Source organism: Cynocephalus volans, chromosome 7 (assembly GCF_027409185.1).
Source record: "Cynocephalus volans isolate mCynVol1 chromosome 7, mCynVol1.pri, whole genome shotgun sequence".
NCBI classification, from domain to species: domain Eukaryota; kingdom Metazoa; phylum Chordata; class Mammalia; order Dermoptera; family Cynocephalidae; genus Cynocephalus; species Cynocephalus volans.
This window is the reverse complement of record NC_084466.1, coordinates 117511389-117535562: the sequence shown is the minus strand read 5'-3', so window position 1 is coordinate 117535562 and position 24174 is coordinate 117511389. Positions and strand designations below refer to the sequence as shown.

Genomic DNA, 24174 nt, shown 5'->3' with positions numbered 1-24174 from the left:
TCCACACAGGTATAAGCAAATTTACTGTGGTTTCCCTGTGATATTTATCAACTTTTCTAACACATAAACTTATCCAATAATTTCATTGCACTGAAACATCCTCCATGGTTTTAAACACTGACTCGGGTTTTCAGACTTTTCCTTCATTTGCTTCAACTCCATTGGAAACTGTCTTGATTATTTTATTGTGGTATATCTCATTTTGAAAAAAGAGCGTTATGGTTTTTTAACCATAGTAAGTCCAACAAATACCTTCCTTTTCAATTGCTTTAAATAATTTTCAAGCCTTCCGTTTTAGCATTTAGTAGATCTGCTTATTGGTTGTTTGGGACTGTTTATATGCAAAAACCAAATTACTCTTTATTGCTTAACTAGTCTTTTTAAAGGAAAAACAACAATAATGAAAACAATACCAAAGATAAATGATATCTTCAGAATTTTACCTTTTCATTCTGGTACAATGCAGAAGTTTGCAGTCACAGCAAATATATATTTATTTTCAGTTCTGTAACTATCAATCATGATAGCTTGAAATTAAATTCATGCATAATCACACATGGCAAACAAATGAGGAACAAACATACACAATCCAACCAGGTGCATCCACTTTAAATTGCATCTAAAATGGGTTTATCCTTCACCAATTAAAAATCTTTTATGAATGCAATAGAAAAAAAATTTCCAGGTTGGTGAAACTAAACAAAGACCAACAGTCATGAGGAGAGGATCATAAATTTTTAAAAACTAGGAAACAAAATGTGCAACAATAATTAAGAAACAGGTTTACTTTTGTTAACCAAATATAACATTATAAACAGCTGCATCTAATCCAGAAATTTACTGTATCTGGACCCCAATCAACAGAAGAATATAATATTATTCTCTGTAACTGGTTGGATCATGTACTGATAGCGATCTCAACTGGTTAATTTGGATTTTTTTTTAGTTATGCTCTTAACCATTTCAAATTAATGTAACATATCCAATTATAATAATTTAACTACTTGGAAAGTTAAAGTACATACCAGGAAGGACCATGCCTAGAGAAATACAAACACAATTTAGAAACATGTTTTCAGCTCTCCACCAAAACAATCTTAAAGCAACAATGTCAAGGAACAAATTCCTATTAGACATTTCACACATACAACATACAAATATACAGAGCTCTTTGTTACGCTACTTTAAAAATAGGAATATATGACAGCAAAAAGCTGATGAAATCAGAATTTGTGTGGAATATTGTTCAATACAATCCAAAAGCATTGTTCAAATGATTATCTGTTTTAAAATAATTATAACATATGTTAATAACCCCACCAACTTCAGCAAGAAGTTGTCTCTTGCAAACATGTGATGTTACAACCATTGTGAAATGGTTTCCAAACCAGGCTTTGGGAGAAAGTATAGAAGGAAACTGCTTCAGATTGTTCTAGAATCCCAGATGTTTAGAGGACATGAAAGTATGCCCCCAGTAGAACAAGCACACATGTTAAAGCCAGGATAACCTGGATTTGCATCCAGGTTTCAAGTTAGTTATTTAACCTTTCCAATACTTATTTCCTCATGTGGACAAAATATCTTCACAGTGGTGTTAATCCAGATTAAATGTGACAACCTATGTCAAACTCCAGTGTTGGAACACAGTTGGTGCTCAATAAACGCCAGTGGTATATGTGGAGGCCTTCACACCCTGCCTTAGAAAGTCAGAGCTGCAGAAGACTGCCATGTCTTGATCCCACTTGGAAGCCATCAGTCAACATAAACTTAAGGTTCCATTTTTAAGTTTAGATGTGACATTTATGGTAAGAGGGATCTGTGACAACCCTGGAACTATATTTCCAGTGAGAAATACATGATATAATACATTGATATGAAAGCAGATCCTTGAGTAATATGTGGACTCTCATACTGTATAATTATCATAAACACTAACGAATTTTTTTCTTTGGGGCTGAGTAGACTGAGCTATTTTACTTTTAAATTTAGGGGAAAATATGAATCCATGACAGAATTAAAACTAACAAAATATTTTTATGAGATATGGTCAAAATAAAAAAAAAAACATTTCCTGCAGTTTGTTGGTGATGAAGAAATTTGCAATTGTTGTAGGCAAAAGTGGCCACAGTTCGTGGTTACAGAAATAATTTCAGATTTTCAATGGTGGTGACTCAGACCTTCATGAACTAGTTAAAATTAAATGATATCTATATGAATGATATTTTGCCCCACCTTCTGATATATAAATAAATTACTGTTTAGAATTTAACCCTGTCTTCTCACTCCCAAAGCCATCAAGCCAAGTACTGCCAGGAGACTCTGACACGTTATGGACAGTGCAGTGTATTTCAGATGGCTTCCTCCAGACACCCTCCAGGCTGCTGTCCAAGAAGCGAAGCCGCACACTCTTCTAGAGGAGCAGTTCCACTTTGTCTATTTTACGTATTGCCTCAGATTTCACCGAGCCAGTTCTCAGGCTCAAAAAAACATCACAACCACTGATTTGATGGGAAGAACCTACTGGACTAGGGCTCAGAAGATGAGACGTACTGTCTGTCCCAGCAAGCTCACATCTGACTTCATTACCACACTGTCTCCAGAAGCTTGATGAACACTGGCATATGGGGACACTCAATAAACATTTGTTGGCTAGCTGAACATCTTATCTGTGCTACTTCCAAACACTTAGTCTTTTCAAGGCTCCAAGTTCTTTTAACTGTATGAAATGGGAGTTTGTTCATAATAGCTGATGTGTAGGGAACATTTACTGCCGGACCAGCATTCTTTTAAACTTTCAACATCCCAGTGGGGTAGGTACTGTTATTAACACCCCATTATACAGATGAGGGAAATAAGCCCAGAGAGTCTTAAGTAATTTGGCCCAAGCTTATAGCTAATCACTGACATACAAACCCAGACAGCTTGGCTCCACAGCTCACACTCTTCTCCACTGTGATGTTCTGTCTCTACTTAGGCCAAAACAAAATCGAGAAACAGAGTGGTAGGGGTGGGCAGCACATCATATCCATGGTACCTGTTTTTATTAGTTAATTTTCATAGGAATTGAGGAGGCTTCTGGAGGGTGTGCAGAGCTTTGAATTTTAACTATAACTGGGGTTGCAAAAGTATGTCCAGTGGAATCTGGTTGTAGAGGTAGATGGTGGAGCCAAAAGAGAATTCCCATATGGAAAAAAGGAGTTCACAGGAAGCCCCCGAAACAGGCCCTGCAGGTTGGAAGAGGGCAGGGGTTATGGAAACAGCATGGCATCAGGTCTTGAACCCCTGCCACACCAGACATAGCCACAATGGAGTCTCAGGAGGATACATTCCTGTGATTCATTTGGATTGCAAGAATTGTCTCACTCAATTCTCTAATTCAAGCAACTTCCTAGAGAGTCCTCAACTGAAGATACAACACAGAGTAAGGGAACATTCTCCTTCCAATTTGAGAAAGAGCCCATAAACTGTCACAGTCCTGCAAGTACCAAGAACTTTAGTGGCCAGAATGAATGGGCAGGATCTGTACCTCCGTGAGTGCAGAGAGCCGCACAGATCCACACAGCAGGCAGCACATGGCTGTGGAACTGACTTGGGAGCCCAGGAAACACACCCCTTGGGGAGTCCCACAAACACTTGGGTGTAGGCTTTGGAAAGAACTGGGATTTCTGTATGAAAGGTACGGCTTGGAACTAGTGGGATTCAAGTATTAATGGGAAAGTGACCTCATATTCCCAGGCTGGTGGGCTTGATGGGTCAGACATCTGGGTTACATGGGAAGTGGGAGCAATAACAAGTGCTTCAATGATGTCAGGTGAGTGAGGACAAAATAAGAAATAGAAAATCAATGTGTTTTTCAAGTTGAAGTATCCCATAAAATGAAACCAAGATGGCATAAGTGGCAAGGAGAGAGTTTGGCTAAATTATCCAGATGGATTACCTGCATTGGCTGCCCTTCATCTTTCTGGGTCATCAATTCTTATAAGAATCCATCAAAAACTATAAACTCAACCCAGAAAAATGCCCCTTCCCTCCCTTCTCAAAACACCAATCATTTTTTATCTCCTCTAGGATGTTTCTTGTTCCCTACCGTGAAGTCCTAGATCCCAGGCTGAGGACCCTTAATTTGTATTAATATCAACCTCTGCAACCACATCTACTGCCCTGGTATTTTTCTTTTTGGAACAAACACTTATCAAAGGCCAGCAGCACTGTCTATAATGAGGTCCCCTATTTCAATGTGTGCCTTGGGTTGAATGTCTCCCCAAACTTAATCCCTACTGTGACTGTTAAGAGGGTGAGAAATCCTATTATGGCAATTGAAAGGTGGGACCTTAAAGAGGTGATTGGATTGTAGGACCATGCTGTAGTGAACAGATTAATCATGGTGGTCAGGGGCGTGATTCTGAGGGCTTTAAAAGAAGAGTGCATAAGGAACTATGTCTCTGCTCCACCACTATCTGCCATGTGAGACTCCTGCATTGCTGTAAAGCCACCAAGACCTTCACCAGATGTGTTCCCTGCACTGTTGATTTCCCAGCCTCTGAAACTGGAAGCAATAAATTTTGTTTTCTTATAAATTGCCCAGTTCTGTGTATTTTGTTATAAGCAAAAGAAACAGACTGGTACAATGTGGTTCACTTGTCTTTTTGGCCACAGCTCTGGTTTGGATGCTCATAATCAATTTCTTAGGCTTGGCTGGCTGCTGAGTCCAGTGACATTTACATGATGCAGGCTGTGTTCAGCATGTGTCAAAATCAAGACATCAAGATAAATGTTAGCCTTCTTTGTATAGACATCTTGGCCTTCTAGATTTTGCTGGAAAGGACATTAGGAGAGCAGCCTGGTATGGAAAGAGCACTGGACCAGGAGTCAGGAGATTCTGGACTCTGGTCTTGGACCCTCGCTTACAAATGGTATGAACTTGAGCAACTCACTTAACCTGAGGTCAGCTTCCTCATCCATAAAGTGGGATAATTGTAGTTGTGTGAGGATCAAATGAAATAATGCCTGAGAAAATGCTTTGAAAACAGAGAAATTCTGTGCAGATACACATTATTATTGTTGTGAAGGCAAGCTAGAAGTAAACAAGTGTCTTTCTGGAATGCTATAATCTGAGAAATGAAGGGCTCAGGTCACAGAGCCTTATCAGTCACAGCAGAGGATGAAGGGAAAAGGGCACATTCCAGTCACCTCTGAGTTCTGATTCTGGCTTTACGTGCCACTCCCCAGATGGAGGCACAAACCCGGCACACGAACATCTTTCCCAGGAAAAACCATCTTATTTGATTTTTCTTCCTAAAAGGTCTGGAGCCCTGCTCAGTACTTCAAATTCAGTGTGACTCTACCATCACCTCTTCCCCACTTAGCAGCCATTCCTCAAGGTCTTGATACAGGAAAGTTATATTTGATAAGCTCAGGCAGTTCTAGGAAGGAAAAGACCATAGAAGGGTCGAGAAATTTTCTCAACCCATTCTTCCGACCTTGACCAGATCAGTTTTCTAAAAGCCATTCAGCCTGTGCCCAGAGTGCTGCCTTAACGTTCCTGTTTAATGGATGAAGCCATCCTAACATATTTCATGTATGGGCATGAACATCAACACCTTGGCATCCACCAGCGGAAGCAGCGGCTGCAATGACGCTTGACAGGAGCAACGTGGAGAGTGGGAGGTGCCACATGAGGCAGCAATGTGGGCTGAGCTCACGGCAGCTGCCCAGGAGGGTCCCTCGCAGCTGGCAATGGTGCTGTTGACTGCTGCCTTCTGAGTACCAGGACCAGCAAAGAGCAGGCAAAGGTGAAGTGTACGTCACCTTCTCCTGGCTTCGAGTATAAGTAAAACCTTCATTTTTCAGTTACTTGGCTTTAAATAATCAATAAACCTTTGAGAACAACCAAAAAATCCTGAAAATGGAAACTTACATGGAATAGAATTGGGCATAGCATAAATAATCTAAGTATTCTTGCAAAAAGATTTACAAAGCAATGATCAACATTTCTTGTGTCCATGCAAACTTCTGGGAATTTTTTTTTTTTCTTTAATAATAAAGAGTAAGAAACAACAACAAAAACATACCATCTAGCAAGGTGCCGAAGTGTATGACCTGCAGGTACTCCGTCTCCCGCATGAAACCTCTGAGGGGGGTGGCCCAGCCTTCACTCAGAACCTGGACCCACTGGAGATCCAGCTGCAAGACACAAAAGGCAGGTGAACATTTCCACAAGTCCTGTTTTACAGACATCTGGCCCCAGGACAGTCCTTTCTTTTCAGTTGACAGGAAGATGAGGGCAGGCCCTTTTATGTTTTAAGTGTTCCCATATATGCTGACCAGTGATCCAAGGGCCAGACGAGTTTAAGTCCAGAACTGTCCTATGGAAGAGTACTAAAAAGATTTCAAATTGAGATGACTTATTTGAACACTTCAGGCTGTGTCTATTACCATAATGTGCAACTGAGTTGAAAATTCACTGTTCATTCTTCCTTTTTTCTACAAAATTCTAATTTGGCTATACTTTTTCACCAGATCTGGTCCCTTGACTGAATTGGCAAACCACTGACTGTAAGAGAGAGTCCAAAATTATTAGCATGACACTGAAATCCCTTCAATCTCCAGCCCCTGGGGTTGATGTAGAAACTTCCACCTCCTTCCACTCTCCAAATGGGGGTCTCTTCGTCAACAATGCCAGACAACGTGTAGTCTAAACGCATATGTGCTTTCAGGACTGTGTTTTACCCATCCTCCTCCCCACTTGCAAACTTTTATTCATCTTTTAAAACCCATCCCATGGGTCACTGCTCTGAAAAGCTTCCTGTCATTCCTGCAACCAAAAGAATTAATCACTAGATTCTTTGGAATTCTGTACTTTGCAGACCATTCTGTTATTGGAACTATCACATCAGTAATTACAATTATGTGTGTACTCATCTGCCTGGAGTGTTGGGGCACTCAGGATTTATTTTACAGAGTCAGGGGGTTCTGTTTATAAATTGGTCATGACTTATTAGAGCATGGGGTCTTTGTGAGCTGAAGCAGGTTCCCTATTTACCTTGCCCTTGATAAAATATCCACAGTCTTAGTGGATAATAAAAAGATACCAGTGAAGACTTGATCACTTTGTATGGACCAGCTAACACTGACCCATAAAAAGGCTATGTGCAGGGCAGTCTGCTTGGATTGCATCTTCCACCTTCCATGGAGTAAAATCAATGCAACCAAAGCTGTCTCCCTTTCTTCTCAGACTGAACTCTCCCTAACAAAGGAAGAGTACAATCTGCAGAGTAGAAAAGATTGAGACACTCTGTATCTTTAGATCAGGGTTGCTTTTGTTTTCCTCAAATTCCTTCTCGATTGCCCAAGAAGTACTTGCATTTGGAACAAACTGTTTTCTTAGCCATTGCCAATAAGTAATGATTGGCATGATGCCCGCACTTTGCATTACCAGAGGTATAATGACAGCTAGGTAAAACTTCCTATGCAAACACAGAAGTTCCTTTGCCAGTCTGCCTCTGTACGTGGCATTGGTCAGCTGCCATATAGCAACTCTTGGTAAGAGATTTGCTTGGAGAAGAGGTTAAAAATGGTGAAAATAAAGTGTTTTTCTTCATAGGCATTACATGCCCCTTATCCATACCTTCATTATTATTGAGTAATTGTAAATGGATTATAATGACATATTAAGCCTAATTCTGCTTTGATCAGTCTGCACCCTCTTACCTTGGTAATTGATAATGAAGGGAGAGTTTCAGCCTCAGCTCGGACTTGGTTGAGTTTGTTTTCTGGCACAAAGAGTTCATGGATGCCTTTGATTATGGTATAGGGTACAATGTTCTGAAATGAAACAGAATTGGTAACAATTTGAAATAAAAACTGTAAAAAGAATGTTTCAGTAAAAAAGCACAGATTATCTTCCATGACTTTATTAAATTAAACAAAAAACAAAGAAGACAACCAGTTCACTCACCTGCTCTTGCAGAAGTTCCACTACCTGCTGGACACAGTCAGTCACTGAGGACAAATTAGTTTTAAGCACAAGCTCAGGAGTTTCAGGCTTCTCATAGTCGGAATCAATACCTGTAAATCCTGCAAGGCATAAAGGTGAAAATCACATCTGTACCAACAGAAAAATCTTTTTAATCAATAGGCATAACACATGTTGGAATCATGTGTTAAACTGAGAATTCAGATTAAAACAGAAAAGGTCAAACAACCATCCTTGACCCTTAGTCATAAGTAAGATAATATACAGCTGCATTTTCAATATGGAAAGTCCCCAATTATCAACAAAATCTGGCCAGCTAAATCCAAGCCTCCTACAACGGATTAGAGTCAAAAATGAAGACAAGCAGGGAAAATTCTGAAACACTCAGCTTCCCCCACACACTCACATATATGAGGGTACTTCAAAAAGTTTGTGGAAATATGGAATTGAAAGACAATTCGAATCTTTCCGTAAACTTTTCGAAATACCCTCATACATATCCATCTTATGTCTCTGAACTTTATTGCTTACGACTGAGGTGACAGTTCTTGAAAAATAAAACCCCACATTTTAATAAGCCCATGGACACGTCGAATATATTATAATTTGATAAAAAGTTGACTTATGTTATATGCAATTCTGGAAAACAGACTTTGAAACTTCAGACAGATTTCTGAGGACAGAATGAGAAGGACTGGTAACTAGCAAAGGTGCCATTAGCTGGTTCTCATACCTTTAATCTCCCCAGCTCGGGCCCGTTTGTAGAGGCCTTTTACATCTCTGCTTTCACAAATATTTAGAGGAGCATCTACAAATATTTCAAAGAACGGCAGTCCTGCTGATTCGTGGACTTTGCGGGCATTTTCACGATCCTGAAAAGCAACATGTTTAAGAATGTCAGGAGAGGTTTCACAATGAAATTCTTAACCACAACACACTGTGGGCTGTGGTATTTGATAGCCCTGAGATAACACTGGGGTTTGTGCTTTGCAGAGTCCTTGAGAGAAAGTCCAGAAATTTCGCTCTACTACACACAGCTCTTTCAAGGACTCTCAGAGAAAACTACAGAAAACAGCCCCTTTTAGCAGGACAGCGCTGGCAGTATGGGAGCATTTAATTCAGAGGATGCATTCAGAGCACCTAACATATTATTTGTAGCTCACAGCAATTTCCTGTTTTAGAATAAAAAGAGTGACACTCCATCTTAATAATGTCAACATTAAACACACATAACCTGACGATTGGCAGTGCAGTCTTTCCTTTAGCAAGCTAAACATTCAACTGAAGTGACAAAGCTGTAGAGTTTTTCTTGGTTAACTTTTTCTTCCTTTCAACTCTGACCAAAGAGTTCATGTCAGCAGGTGCCCTGGCATCTGGACATGAAGGAACTCTCTTATATAACCAATATGAAATGGAGGAAATGAGGGAGCATGCGAGGGGAGGAAGAAACAGTAGGGAAATTGAAAGTAGACATTCCTGTGCACCCTCCCCTCCTCCCGGCTCCTTTTCCTAGCCGTTTGCAAGCGCCCACTCTGTGGGTGGGAACCGTGTGTGGTGCCAAATCTTTTTACCTTTGTGAAGGGAGAGATGAAGCTAGTAATGCAAACCAGACCGGCGTCGGCAAACAGCTTAGCCACCTCGGCAATCCGGCGGATATTTTCTTCTCTGTCCCCAGGAGAGAATCCGAGGTTTTTGTTAAGGCCATGACGGACGTTATCCCCATCCAGGGAGTAACAAGGGATGGCGTGGGAGACGAGGTACTCTTCCAGAGCAAAACTGATCGTTGTTTTTCCAGCACCGGAAAGACCTGTGCAGGACAGGCAAGACAGACCGGCATTGTCCTGGATTGCTTAAGATGCTAAATTGTGAACTGATCTGGCACTTGAAAGTGTAACTAAACCCTCATTGCAATCATTTGATTGACCTCCAATCAAAATCATTAAAATCTAGAGAAAGCATAGTTTACTACAAGCCAAGCACTGGCATTTCTTTCAAATTTTGAAAGAACTATCTGTCCCCTGTTAGAATTATAGTCTTTCTAAGCAAGCGGGGTTCATAAAGAGAGAGACCCGGGGGCCACATACGGTCCTCAGTGTGTTCTGTTTTATCTGCACCGTGTCTTAAAGATTAGAAAGTTGTGCAGAATCCAGATTTCGGCTTCTTTTGAAAAGTCAAAAGATGTGGTGACAGTGGTCTCATATCTCCTCATGTGGCAATAACGAGCTGGCGTGGAGGGGCCCAAATAGCCCTGGAGACTGGGAAGCCCACCTCCGTCGTGGATGCCGCTGAACAACCCTCTGACAACAGAGCCCACATGCTGTCCTTTTGGCTTTAAGAGTTTTCCAGAATGGCTCTCAAAACACAAAGACAGAGTCACTCTGAGCTAGGTCATAGATGTATTTAGAGCTGCCATACACTTTTAGGTCTAAAGACTCTTCAGAGTCTTTGTATGATAGTAGAGTTACATGCGCCTTCCACCATGGTTTCATAGCACAATCATGGGGGACACACTTTATAATTTCTTTTTTTTTAACGAATAAATTGAATGGAAAATTTATTTATTTATTTTACTTTGAAAAAATTTTTAATTTTTTTTAATTGAAACATATTGAGTATACATATTTGTGGGGTACAGAGTTGAATATCAATACTTGTGTCCAATATGTGATGATCAAATTTTTTTCCTCTGATAGTTTCCTTTTTTAAAAAAATTGAAACCTAACTGATGATATAACTTCTCTATGTGGGAGAACACAGGAGGAAGGGAAAGAAGGCAACCTGCCAAAATCACTTAAGAGCTCAAAAAACTAACACTCTAAAAATGTAGTTGTCCTAAAGATCTCTGAACCTGAAGACTTTCACGGTGCCAAGCCACTGTCACACAGGGCTTGGGCAGGAAAGAGGAAAAGCTGGGAGGGGGAGAAGACCGAGAGGTTAATACAGAGAAGATTGCAGGAGGAAAGAGAAAAAGGTGGAAAGAGTAAGAAAGGCAGGGACAAGAAACAGAGAGGAAAAAAACCTTGGGGTAAAAATGGTGATCGATAAAATGAAATACATAGTTTCTATATTTTTAGTTATGTTTTAAAATCATGCTCTTGGCCTGACAGAAGATTATTAGAAGAAATAGCTATATGAAGAATGTGTCAACCGTCTTTGCTAAACCATCCTTGAAGGTGTTGTCTATAATTATGTTATTCTATTTCATTTGAACGAAGACCTAGCTGATAAATTCCTCTTAGAATTTATGTTGGCTCGTGGGGCAGGGGAAATGAGACTCCTGAATCTCTGGTATGATCTCTCACAGCAGAAAATGAGAAAAATAATAGAATTTTTTTTCCATTTTGCTTCAGCTCTCAGGAAACTAAGAGATAAATCATGGTGACTGTATTAGATTGTTGGCATATTTGTTTTAATCCATTGGGGTAATACTATATTTACTGAGAACTTTACTATGGGCCAGGCACTGTGCTAAGTGCATTAATTCTTTATTTCATTTGGTTCTACCTACATCTCCATGAGGCAGGTATTATCTTTATTCTCATTTCACAAGTAAGGAAACTGAGGCTTAGAGAGGTTAATTGGCTTGTCCAAAATCACACAGCTAATGTAGGTAGAACTGGGGATCAAATCCGAATCTCTGGATTTGAAGTATTTGGTTTCTTCTGGTTTGCCTGGTCAATACCTACCTCTGTAACGTAAGCATAAAAAATAAATTAGAAAAGGATGATTTTTTTAAAGAGTAAAAAGAGACAGAGGAAGTACACCCTTTATATACACCCTTTATATATTTTTCTCTTCTACTAGCTCTCTTTTTCTTTTTAAGGAAGTGTCACATTAGAGAAAATGGACTTTGTATGCATGTCCCAACACAAAAGTTGTGTTCACCAGTAGGCAACATATAACAAGAGGGAATCTTGAAGGCAACATATAACAAGAGGGAATCTTCTGGAATACAGCTGTACCTACTGCTACAAATCCTGTCTCTCAGAGGGAGCTGGAGTAGACACTGCAGGAATAATGACAGGTGAATGGCACATCTTTGGATATAGTGGGCTCCTTGTGCACTGTCTGTGCTCGTGCTTACACTGGTGAACATTGTTTTGATGCAGAGTCCAGGTATGAATGAAACCAGAAAACAAAAGGCAGCAGGAAAAACTTAAGAAGATAAGAAAAAATGAAGCTGATTTGGACAGGAAAGGGAGAAGACTCAAAACAGGAAGAAGAGATGCAAGGCATGTCCATGCCTGCCATTTTCTTTAGACTCATCTTCAGGTTAGAATACACCAGCATCTGCCAGGGGATGGTAACACAGAAATTGATTTTATAATCTGGATAAACATATTTTTGCATCTGGGCTCATCTCCATTTTGAAAAGTTGTGCCTATGAAGTGAACTTGGTTTTTCTTTTTGAGACCGGTCTCTGTCAGACCCATATTCCCAGGAAACAATTTCCTCAGAATATAAGGGAACAGAATCTAAGGTAATAGTCCAGGACTGGGTGTTGGGAGTCTTAGGTTCTAATTCCAGTTCTGTCACTAACTGTTAGCTTTGACATTCTGTGGTTATAAAAACACAAGAAAAGGGAGATTCATTTGGCAACCTCAGTGGAAGTGAGTTATTTCTACATCGAAGGGGCAATCCTCAGCCAGATGGAAATCACTGGTTTTCCTTCTTGCACAGATTATTATTATGTTTATTTGTTTGTTTATAGTAAGTGAAATAGTCCCCCAGAATGTCAAAATATTGGAAAACAATAAAGAGTATCTCTAAACATCCAAAACCTTATGGATAGTCAGATGCTTGACGTCAAAACAGAAAAGCCCCATTCATAACTACCAGTAAATGTGTTTAGGGATGAATTTGAGAAGTACTGAATGCCTTAAGAGCTGAGAGGGGATGTCATCAAAGAAACCGTCCCATCCTTTCCTGCCAAAGTGAAGAAAATTGACAACGAGAGACTTCCATGACTGGATCAGTCTCTATTTCTAGAGTCAGACCTTAACTATTTCTCATGATGATAGAAATAGGATTGACACGTGGGCTTTCTGCTCTAGCTCTCAGCCTTCTCATGTTCAAATAAACATGTAATGTGTGCAATATGTTACACAAATTTCCTTAAAACTGTGTCACACATCAATTTTCAATTAAAAAAATATATATATATCTCAACATGGCATACCTGTTAGCCACACGGTACATCCTCGGAACCCGCCCCTTGTTCCAACCACCTGCCCTCTCTTATTCCTGCTCACATGGTGGGCCTGATAAACTACATTGGTGGACTTCTGCTGGATCTCCTACAAAACAAGACAAGACCACGCACACCATTTAATTAATAAAATACATATTCTTCACTGGACAAGTATAAATCCATTTAAAATTTTTATTGCAAAGCTGATGTATGTAACAACTTATATGAAGGATATTTTGCAAAAGACCCACCCTTGTCCCACCTAATACATGTTTTTTCATTTCTGCAGATTACCCTGAGCCATTAGCTACATGTACATATTTTTAATATATGTAAGTAGATGTACTTATTTCATTTATTCCTCTCCTTTCACTTAGTGTTATTCACGAGAACTTTTGTTTTCACAAAATAATTATTTTTAAATTACTGTATAATGTTTCATTGGTTCATACAACACAATATGCTAAATAATAAAATTGTAATGCAAAAACAGATTACACTAATGCATTAAGACTTAAGTATTTAAGTATTAATACATTAAAACTACATTAATAGTCTTCCCCAACTGTATCTCCTCTTCCATAATTGGCAAACAGAATAACATTTATTAATTCTACTAATTGAGAAACATACACTGCCTTTAGAATACCCATCATGATCCTTTGAGAATATAATTTAAATTAGATAATTTGGGGCGAGAGGGATACCAAATTTCTTTATTTGAAGGAAAGGTACAAATGAAAGAACTTAAGGGTGTTTTGGTACAATTTATAGAAAAGGTTAAAGGAAACCCCAACATGCATGCACTGTCCTGGTGACCAGGAAAGTCACCCTGACGGTCAGCACTTGCCCCATGAATATGTATAATCAATACAAACTTAAAAAATTGAAAATTGAAAAGAAAATTAGATAATTTTTGATACTATGTAATAGTTCTGGTTCCATGACATTTTCAAATTACCTTAGGAAATGGTTAGGGCAATATCCTTTGGGAGGGTAAATGCATATCCTCCCCAAGTCCTACGGGCTAGAACCGAGAACAACCCAAATACTCCAGCAGCTGAAGGAATACTAGGGTGGGGCTGGCTGAGCTCCAGTCTCTACAGAGGGTTAAAGTCAGTAATACCCCTGTCACTCAGGCCAGACCTCAGTGACAAGGTAACAGAGTTTAGTCTCTGAGCGCACCAGGCTACTTCTTCACAAGAATTAAAGTTTGCTTCCACTTTCCCAAGGGTTAATGTATGAACTTTTTAATCTTTCAAAAAGCCCAGCAGAAATGGAAATGTACCAGTTATTAGACTTAGATGCTAATTCAAATATCAAATATCTTTATTTTGGCTGTAATAAAATCTGTCTAGTGAGGTAACAGGCTGTCTGATCCTCATTTTAAACTGGATGATATATGTCCAATGAATAAAAAGGGTAAAATGAGCCAAGAAATACAGTTTTGGGTGGGCCTTTTTTTTTTTTTTTTTTTGATAACATATGATCCAAGAGGAAAAAACCCACAATGATGGTTAAATAAAAAGATTGGAAACTACCCAAATATGTCTGTGCTGTGGTCATTGAATTTCTAATGACAGACTAATCCAGGTTTCTGAACTGTAAAAAAACCTATCAGCCTCTTAAACACCACAGAGGTACACCCATGAGAGTTAAGAAAGCACCAACATTATCTGAGCAAGACCAAGAGGATCTCAGAAGACTCTGGGCCACCTGCGGACACATTTATACTCTGTAGCAAATCAAATGGCAACTAGGACTGTTTGGAGGTTTACATAAGGTAATGGAAATGCACGTGCTCCATACATGGCGAACTTTTCTACAAATGTGGATGCTGAGGATTATTATTCACTGTAGACAGGCCAACAGGAGAGCCTGGAGCCAGCTGGATTAGGACTGGAAATGGCTTCAAGACCTAGAGGGCAGGAGTGAAGGAAGGCAGAGCACACTAGTGAGGCAGAGGCCAGTCTGCAGGGAGCGAGCACTTATCAGAGAGTGTGTGTGTGCGTGTGCGTGTGCGTGTGCGTGCGCGCGCGCGCGCCAAGACTTGGGAGTGGTCAGGATACAGTCTCAGAATGTGGCAGTTTAGCCAGAAGTGATGGCTTGCAATAGAGGTTCATAAATGGGGACATATCAGGCTACTCCGTGAGATATTCTAGAAGTATTTCCCCTCGGTGCACCAATCCCTTGGAAGTATTAAGCATCTATTGTGCCAAATGTACTTTACATACAGCTCAAGGATAACATTTTAATTTCCCTTTTCTCTACTTCCTTGTTAATTAATGCCATTAAAATCAAGAACATTGTGTCTGAAAATCAGGTCCAAAAGTCAGTTAATCTGTTTATTCATTGATTCTTTCAGTAAATGTTTATTGAGCTCCTGCTATGTGCCAGGGGCAATCCTAGGTACTAGGAATGTAGTATTAAACAAAACAGAGTCCCCAGCATCATTTTGGGGAGGAAGACAGACAAGAAGAAGATTTTAAGAAAAGAAGAAGCTCAGGTAACTGGGGCCCCATTTGTTGAGGGAGGGGACCAGTCTCATATATATATCTCTCTGTATACTATATTAAGATATATAAAGAACATCTGCAACTCAAAAAAAAAAAAAAAAAGACAACACAATTTTTAAAAATGGGCAAAAGATTGAACAGTCACTTCACAAAGGAAGATATACACATGGTCAGTAAAGAACCACGAAGTTCTTTAGTCATCAGAGAAATGCAAATTAAAACCAAAATGAGATGTCTGATAACACTTAATGGAAGCAAGGACGTGCTCTCATATGTTGATCGTGGAGGTGTAAAGTGGTACAATCATGCCCCCCCAAAAATAACAATTTCTTATAAAACTAAACATTTACCTTCTCTAGCAATTCCATTCATAGGCATCTACTCAAAAGAAATGAAAAACATGTCCACAAAAAGACTTGTGCAAGAATGTCCTTAGCAATTTTATTTGGCCAAAGATTGGAAATAACCTAGTGTCCATCAATAGGAAAACAGATACTAGAACAAACAGACCAACAGAAAAACACAGAAAAACAGTAGAATACTGTATCAGTCTGTTTGTGTTGCTATAACAGAAATACCTGAGACTGGGTAATTTATAAAGAACAGAGGTTTATTTGGCTTGCGATTCTGGGACAGCTGCATCTGGCATGGGCCTCAGGCTGCTTCTACTCATGGTGGAAAGTGGCAGGCAGTGGGCGGGTACAAGCAGATCACATGGCGAGAGGAAGCAAGAGGTGCCAGGGTCTTTTTAAACAACCAGCTCTCACAGGAACTAACAGAGCGAGAACTCACTCACTACTCCGCGGTCACCCAGGGAGAGCACTAATCCATTCGTGAGGGATCCGCCCCCACGACTCAATCAGTTTCCAACACTGCCACGCTGGGGATCAGATTTCCACATGAGTTTTGGTGGGGACAATACATCCAAACTCTATCAAATACTTATGTAAGAGAATACTATTCAGTAATCAAAAGGAATAGACTAGTGATACATGCAACATGGATAATAATAAATGAAAAACATTACACTGAGTCAAGGAGGCCTTACAGAAAACCTACATATGTATGATTCCACTAATATGAAGTCCCAAAATAGGGAAAACTAATCTACCATATCAGAACAGCAGTTGCCTCTGGGGTGATGGCAATATTTTATGTCTTAATAAGAATTTGAGGTACACAGATGTTTACATTTGCTGGGACTCAATGAATGTACACTTAAGATGTGTATTTTATTATATGTAAATTTTACTGCACACACACACACACACATACACACACACAAAGAGCTGTTAAAAACGTAAGCAAACAAGAAAATATATAACAAGATTTCAGATGGTGGAATTATATTGTTCAATGCTGCTGCATTTACGGTAAAGAACTCTGATCCCAATCACAACGTATTAGACTAAGGTGCTGTTGCTCACCTGTGCACATGAACACCCACTAAAGCTTAAAGTATCCACAGAGACTTTTCTTTTTTCAATCTCTTTTGGCTGTTTCTTCTCCATACAGGCAGGGATCCAGAATAAACTCCAGGTTCTATGAATCTTCTGTGGGAACTTTGTTATAACCTTGTTAATTGCCTCTCCAACAAGTTCTTATTCTCAAAAACAGTTCAGAATTCACCAGAAGGAACTACTCTAATACAGTATTTAATATTTAATCTCTGAACTTTTGGGCTTTATTAGCTGCATCTTAATCATGGGTTTGTGTGTAAATTTTCTATCCACTCCAGCACTGTTTGAATAAATAAATATTTTCAGATGGCTAGGTACTGGGTTCTTTTGGTTCAGCAAGCTATTTTGCTTCTTATGTATTTCAAAATCACCCTTAATGTTTTGCAAAAGGCAAACTAATAAAATAGAAGCAGATGTTTTGAAAAATATTCGAACTGAAAAGGGGCAGGGTAGCCACAAACTTTTTCTTTTCCTTGCTGAAAGCTTTGTGCTCTTCTAAAGAGAATATGGTGTTCTAAGCTTTGGAAAGAAAGTGGCTGTCTGAAAAAAGATTTTCTCTATAGAAAACAAAACACATGTTAAAGGGAAAAAAAATGCCTACTTCGCAGTGTGTATATAGGGAACACAGAAATCCTCGGCACCTTGTTTAACACTGTCACTTAGCAGGAAGTGGCCCAGAAACTACAAGGTTGGTGGCATACTTCTATTCAAGTCCCTTAGAAAAAATTTGCAAAAATCCCTACCTCCTTCCAGATCACTGGCTCAGGAAAACTCCCTCCAGCACGCAGAGGAGTAGCTTGAGTATGGATTTTGGAGTCAAGCAAACCTGGATTTGAAACCTGCTTTGCAGCCTACGTGCTCTGTGACCTGGGGCACACAGGATGGGGTGGGGTAACCTGGGTGGTGGCAGAGAGCCTCAGCCTTGACTCTGCGTGACCAGAAGAGAAGTCACCTGTGAGAAAGACTTCAGATGGTCTCCTGGCAGGGGAGGGCATCCCCAGAGCCAAATTCAAGCCATGTGTCACAATGACCTGGGACAGCCTCGGTGCTCTGTGACCTCCCTGCACTTCCATTTCTTCCTATGTAAAATGGGGCTAAGAATACTTTCCTCAGAGGGTTGCTGAAAGGCTTAAATAAGAGAATCATCCATATAAAGTAGCAAAGAAAATACCAGACACACGGTAGGATGTTGAATCTGATGAACACACACACACACACACACACACACACACACACACACACACACACACACGCTGTTGTTGCTGCTCTGATTATTAAAGCCCAGCCACGGTAGGATGTTGAATCTGATGAACACACACACACACACACACACACACACACACACACACACACACACACACACACACACACACACACACACACACACGCTGTTGTTGCTGCTCTGATTATTAAAGCCCAGCCAGCAAGTACCCCATGCTGAGGTGCGCCAGACTGAAACCTCCTCTTTCTACCTGAAACTTTCTGCTCTCGTCCCGGCTGCCTCAGTGTCAAGAACACTTTGTTACCAGGATGGAGGATGGCCTTTGCTCTAGGTCAGCCTTGTGGGCTCATTAGAATCCGGGCCTTGTCACAAAACCCAGGGTGGCTGTGTGTGTCTCTGCCAGGCCCACCCCTCACTCCCATTGGTGCTGCAGAAAGGGGAGTGCCAGAGCGGCTTCTGGAACTCGGGGTGGTGGCAGGGAGCGTCAGTCTTGACTTTGCATAAGTAGAAAAAAAGTCACCTGGGAGAAAGACTTCAGATGGTTTCCCGGCAGGGCGGGGCATCCCCAGAGCCAAATCCCAGCCGTTTGGGACAGCGGGGAGTGTCAAGAGGGAGGATCCTGGAGGAATGCGGAAGCTGGAAGCCATGTGTCAGGTGAGCTTCCCAATGCTCAAAGGTTTTTTTGAGGTGTGCATAGTATCTTCAATAAAAAATGAGCGTGTGCATTTGAATTCCCTCTACGCCCTCGTGCTTCCTACTCAGTGCAAACAAATCCACTTTACTTCTGATTATAACTTCACTCTGTCCCGTTTGAACTTGGCCCTCACTGCTGCTGATCTATGCTTTCGTTGTTGCTCCCTTACTGATTGAAAGTATCCCAGAGCTCCCGGCTCTTCTGTGTGCTGTTTGAAGATTCATTTAAAGATCCATTTTCAGAAAGCAGCAATCTTGGTTATTGTCCTATCAGACTCACAGAAGAAGCTCCAATGTCACATTCATTATCTTGTTTATTGCTCAAAACCTGGGAGCCAAAGAGGTTGGGCATTGTGATCCATTTACTGATCTGAAAACTATTGCTCGGAAATGTTAGGGATGTGGCTCAGGGCCCACACCTGGAAGATGCAGGCCACAGGTTTAATTCCAGGGCTTAGTCCTGCATAGACAGAACTTCTAGTTTCTGGTCCCAGCTGTGTGGTCTGAGTTATAACTTCCTCATTGAGGATTAAATGAGATAATGTATTTGAAGGCTCTTGATGCTACGTTAAAATGTAAACCAAAAAACCATTCTCACTTCATTTTCTTAACATGAGTAGCTTCAAACATTTCACAATTATATATATTTTCCTTTCAGATTTTTTGGGGGGATATATAATCCAAAGTGAAATGATTATCAAAAGTTATGAACCATTTTATAGATCTCATTATGTATTGCCAGTTAATTTTCCAAAAAGACAAAACCAAGTGATCAGGCTACCACAATATACCTATTTCTATATATTCCAACTACTTTGTTGTGTTTGCATTTTTACTGGGTTTTTTTTCCCCTAGATTGATTTATACTTATTTAGTTATTTGTAAGAATATGAATTTTTCTGTGTAATAAGTTATGATATTTGTATGTTTGTCTCTTTTGATACTAATTAACTACAGTCTGGGCAATGACCTCATCCACTTTTAAAAAATATATTTTGGTTCTTTTTTCTATATTTTATATAGTAAAATTTTTATTAATTATAATAGATACTTTTTATTCACTTGCTCTCCTTTAGATATGCAGTTTATTATATATCATATATAATATCTATTTATATCATATTAAAGAGTAATTTAAGAATATATAAAAATGTTCCTGTTGTCTTTGATGTCTCCCATTTGATCCTGAATCTAGCTGGGCCAAATATGCTCTTCAGACTTCTAGCTATTTTGATACATACAATTAAACTGTATTAGTTTTCTTGATACATTTGAAATTTTTATAATGTGTTCTGTACTTATATAGATAAACTTAATTTTTTTCCATCATTATATCCAGTGACCTCAAATATATTATGATGCATTTCCCTTTTACTTTGAATGTCTTTTAATAGTTTGAATCTATTTCTAGAATTCTTACGTATTTAAAATAAAGAAGTTTTCTGCTTTTAGTGTAGACACCTATGGTTCTGATAGTTGTTGTTTTGTATTATGTTTTAAAATTTCAAAGATAAAAAACTCATTCTTTTAAAAAACCTTTCAAGTTTAGTTTATTCTAAAACTCATTCTCCTATGGAAATAAAATTATGAAGTTTTTTTTTGAGAACATTCAATGCTCCTCTATGATTTTTTTCTGCTAGTCTCTCTGATTCTCAAAAAAGGAATCATTATCCAAAGACATTCGCAACAATATTTTCTAAAATAGTGAAATTAGAAACAATAAAAATATCCAGCAATTAACTAGATTATGGCACATTCATATGATATGTACAATTATATTTATTGACCTGAAAATATATCATGATATATTCCCAAGTGGGAAAACAGGTTGGAGAACAAGTTAACACTAATCTCGTTTTAAAAATATGTGTACTTATATGTATAAGGCTATATAGAAAGCAGTCTAGAAAATCAAGAACAAAATGCTAATAGTAATAATAATCATTTTGAGGGTTAGACAATTTCAGGCAATAATTTTTCTTCTTGTTTTTATATTCTGATTTTTTAGTATTGAATTTGGAAGTAACTATATTTTAAAAATATAAATAATTTCTCAATCAGAAAATGGTAAGGCCAAAATAGTTTGATTCTTTTATTTTCCCCCCTTTCAGATTCTCTTTTATTTATTTATTTATTTATTTATTTATTTATTTATTTATTTATTTAATTTTATTTAATTAATATACAATGTAGTTGATTTTCATGTCCCTTTACCAAATTCTCCCTTCCCCCTCCCTCTTCTCCCTCCATCAGCATCATATCTGTTCACTTGTCTTAAATAAGTTCAAGGAATTGTGATTGTTGTGTCTTCTTTCCTGCTCTCCCCACCCCCATTTGTTTGTGTATTTATTTATTTATTTTTAGCTCCCTTGAATAAGTGAGAACATGTGGTATTTCTCTTTCTGCACCTGACTTATTTCACTTAATATAATTTTTTCTAAGTCCATCCATGTTGCTGCAAATGGTAGTATTTCATTCTTTTTTATAGCAGAGTAGTATTCCATTGTGTAGATATAGCACATTTTCCATATCCACTCATCTGATGATGGACATTTGGGCTGGTTCCAACTCTTGGCTATTGTGAATAGTGCTGCTATTCACAATAAACACTGGAGTACAGGTATGCCTTCAGCATGATGATTTCCATTCCTTTGGATATATTCCCAGCAGTGGAATAGCTGGGTCATATGGTAGATCTATCTGTAACTGTTTGAGGAACCTCCAAACCACAAAATGGTTTGATTCTTAATGCTCAAAGGGATCACAGATGAGTGGACACGAGTGAGTCCCGAGGTAACTTACAACCAACACCAACAGAACAATAAATAACCAAACCAAACCAACAAATAAAAAAACCCAAAAAACTATTAACTCTGATATCTTGAGAATAAATCTTTAAAACACTAGTCCCTCTAAAATATATCTAAAATATATTATGATCTCAACTCAAAGAAATGATAAATGTTAGAGGTGCTAAATATGTTAACTAACCTGATTTGAACATTACACATTGTATACATGTATTGAAATATTACACAGTACCCCCACAAATATGTATGATTATTTGTGTCAATAAAAAAAGGGATATAGCTCCCCCCCCAAAATAAAAACAAAAATGAAATATATAATGAAATGCAGTAAGCTCTACACAGACAACCTTTACAGTCTATCTCATTAATCACAGTGGTTATTGTTTTTGGCATTTAGTTACTTTATTCAGAGAAAAATGCCTGTGGAGAAGATATAGCTGCTTTTGGAAATATCACAAATGGGGAGACTTTGTTCCCTCTTCCATACATTCTACTTAGTAAGGCATTTGTTTTTTTACTTGCAGAGTCTGGGTCAGCTATAGTCACCCATGGGAATCTCTCAAAGAAAGGTGCCCAACCAATATTAGGGAGGTCTGTAAACAGCTGAACAGCAAGAAGTCCATCTCACTCAAGTTCCATGCAATCACCACCCACCTGACACTAGAGGTACAGCTCCAATCCTGTCGTTATTAGCAGACAGGAAAATTTTCACTGAAGAAGTGTCACTAAATTCAAAAACTGATAATCTGTTTTAAAATGGCATTAACATTGAGGAAAAATATCTAAGGATAGATTATGGATAAAGAGAGCCAACTGAGCATGCTAAATCCAATCCCATGAATGCAGTTTTCACAATAAGATGTATTAACTTCTCATCATGGCAACAATACCCCCCTAAAACCAACTCTCTGGGGTTATACTTTAAGGGGAATAACCATATCAGGTATCCACGGACAAAATACCAGTTGTGCAAGTATAGACAAATGAGGTGACAAATTGTTGAAAAGAGCAAATTAAACTATTTGTCAAAACAGTTATTGGACAATACAGAAATGGTCCACATCTGGAATTTATAAATTAAAATTATGATCGTATGAAAGAAGTTTTAGGATGGATGTAAAATTTCTTTCAGACCCCAAATTATTATTTTCATCAATTCCTACCACAGAAGGTTTTGTTGAATAGGTTAATCCTGTGAATGAGAAAACAATTTAAGGGGAAAATATACCCCCAACTAAGTTGATTTGACTTTTTGAAGCCACCAACTAGGAAATAAGCCACAGACTGATGTCAAATGGACAAGAATTTAAATACTGTAAAAATAAATAAATAAAAAGATAACCCCCCCCCAAAAAAGATGCAAGCAGAGAGCATAGTTAAGGCATCTTTTGAAAGAAATGCCACATGGTTTTTTATAGTTTTTCCTCCCCCAAATCATCTGAAAAACATGCAAATTGTTGACAAATTCAGACAGTTTGCAACCATCAATCAGATGTTTGCCAAGAAAAATTAAGCAGTCCCTCTCCTCAAGGGATTATGCATTGTGTCAGAGGTCCTCTACAGTCCTTATGTGACACTGGAGGTCTGCGCAGCAGTCACGAACAAGGCGTCATCTGGAAGGGAAGGGACTAGGGAGTTTCCATTGCCTGGGGAACTACCCAGCTCTGGCTTTTCCAGATACTCTGCAGGAAGGAACAGGTTTATGACACTGGAAAACTTTGGCTGCATCTTCTGCTGTGAACCATAACCATCTGCTCCGTGCTTTGGGTCTTGGTGCTGCTCAGATTCTCCGGAATCTGCCTAATTTCCCTTGGGCTGCAGCTTCTGAGTGAGCTCGCTGGAAGCACCTCTTCCTGCGGCTCCAGGCTCCGGCTGACAATCCATGGGTCCGACCTTCGACACAGCCCGTCCGCTGCCCGCCCCCGAAACACGGACGCGCCCCCGCTCCTTGGTACTCTCCGGGTCAAAAGTCCGCTTATGGCTCGGCTGCAAAGTCATCTCCCCGGAGTGGGTGCAACGCAGGCTCGAGCCTACCCAGGTGGCAGGTGCAAGCGCCGCCCCCTCGCCGCCTCGGGGACAGGGCGAGGCACGCGCCACGTGGAGACAGTTGCTAGGAGATGCCAATCGGGAGCGCACCGGGCAGGAGCCTCGAGCCGGCCTGACCTTCAAACTTGACTTAATCGTGTTAGGTCATTCATTTCCTATTCTACCTTACATGGAAAACACCCCACAAACTCCAATAGAGAAGCATTCTATAAAACACCTGATCAATACTTCTCCAATCTGTCAAGATCACCAAACACGAGG

General features: G+C 39.3%; 1 protein-coding gene across 1 annotated transcript in view; it reads right to left on the bottom strand.

The window, feature by feature from the left end:
* Nucleotides 1–24174, bottom strand: part of PAPSS2 (3'-phosphoadenosine 5'-phosphosulfate synthase 2) — an 85364-nt gene that overhangs the window by 23025 nt on the left and 38165 nt on the right. Inside the window, exons 2-7 of the mRNA XM_063102296.1 lie at nucleotides 13155–13272; nucleotides 9547–9782; nucleotides 8709–8847; nucleotides 7958–8076; nucleotides 7711–7824; nucleotides 6072–6183 (exon numbers count right to left, since the gene is read on the bottom strand). Coding sequence (XP_062958366.1) covers nucleotides 6072–6183; nucleotides 7711–7824; nucleotides 7958–8076; nucleotides 8709–8847; nucleotides 9547–9782; nucleotides 13155–13272 — 838 coding nt within the window. The remainder of the gene's footprint in view (nucleotides 1–6071; nucleotides 6184–7710; nucleotides 7825–7957; nucleotides 8077–8708; nucleotides 8848–9546; nucleotides 9783–13154; nucleotides 13273–24174) is intronic.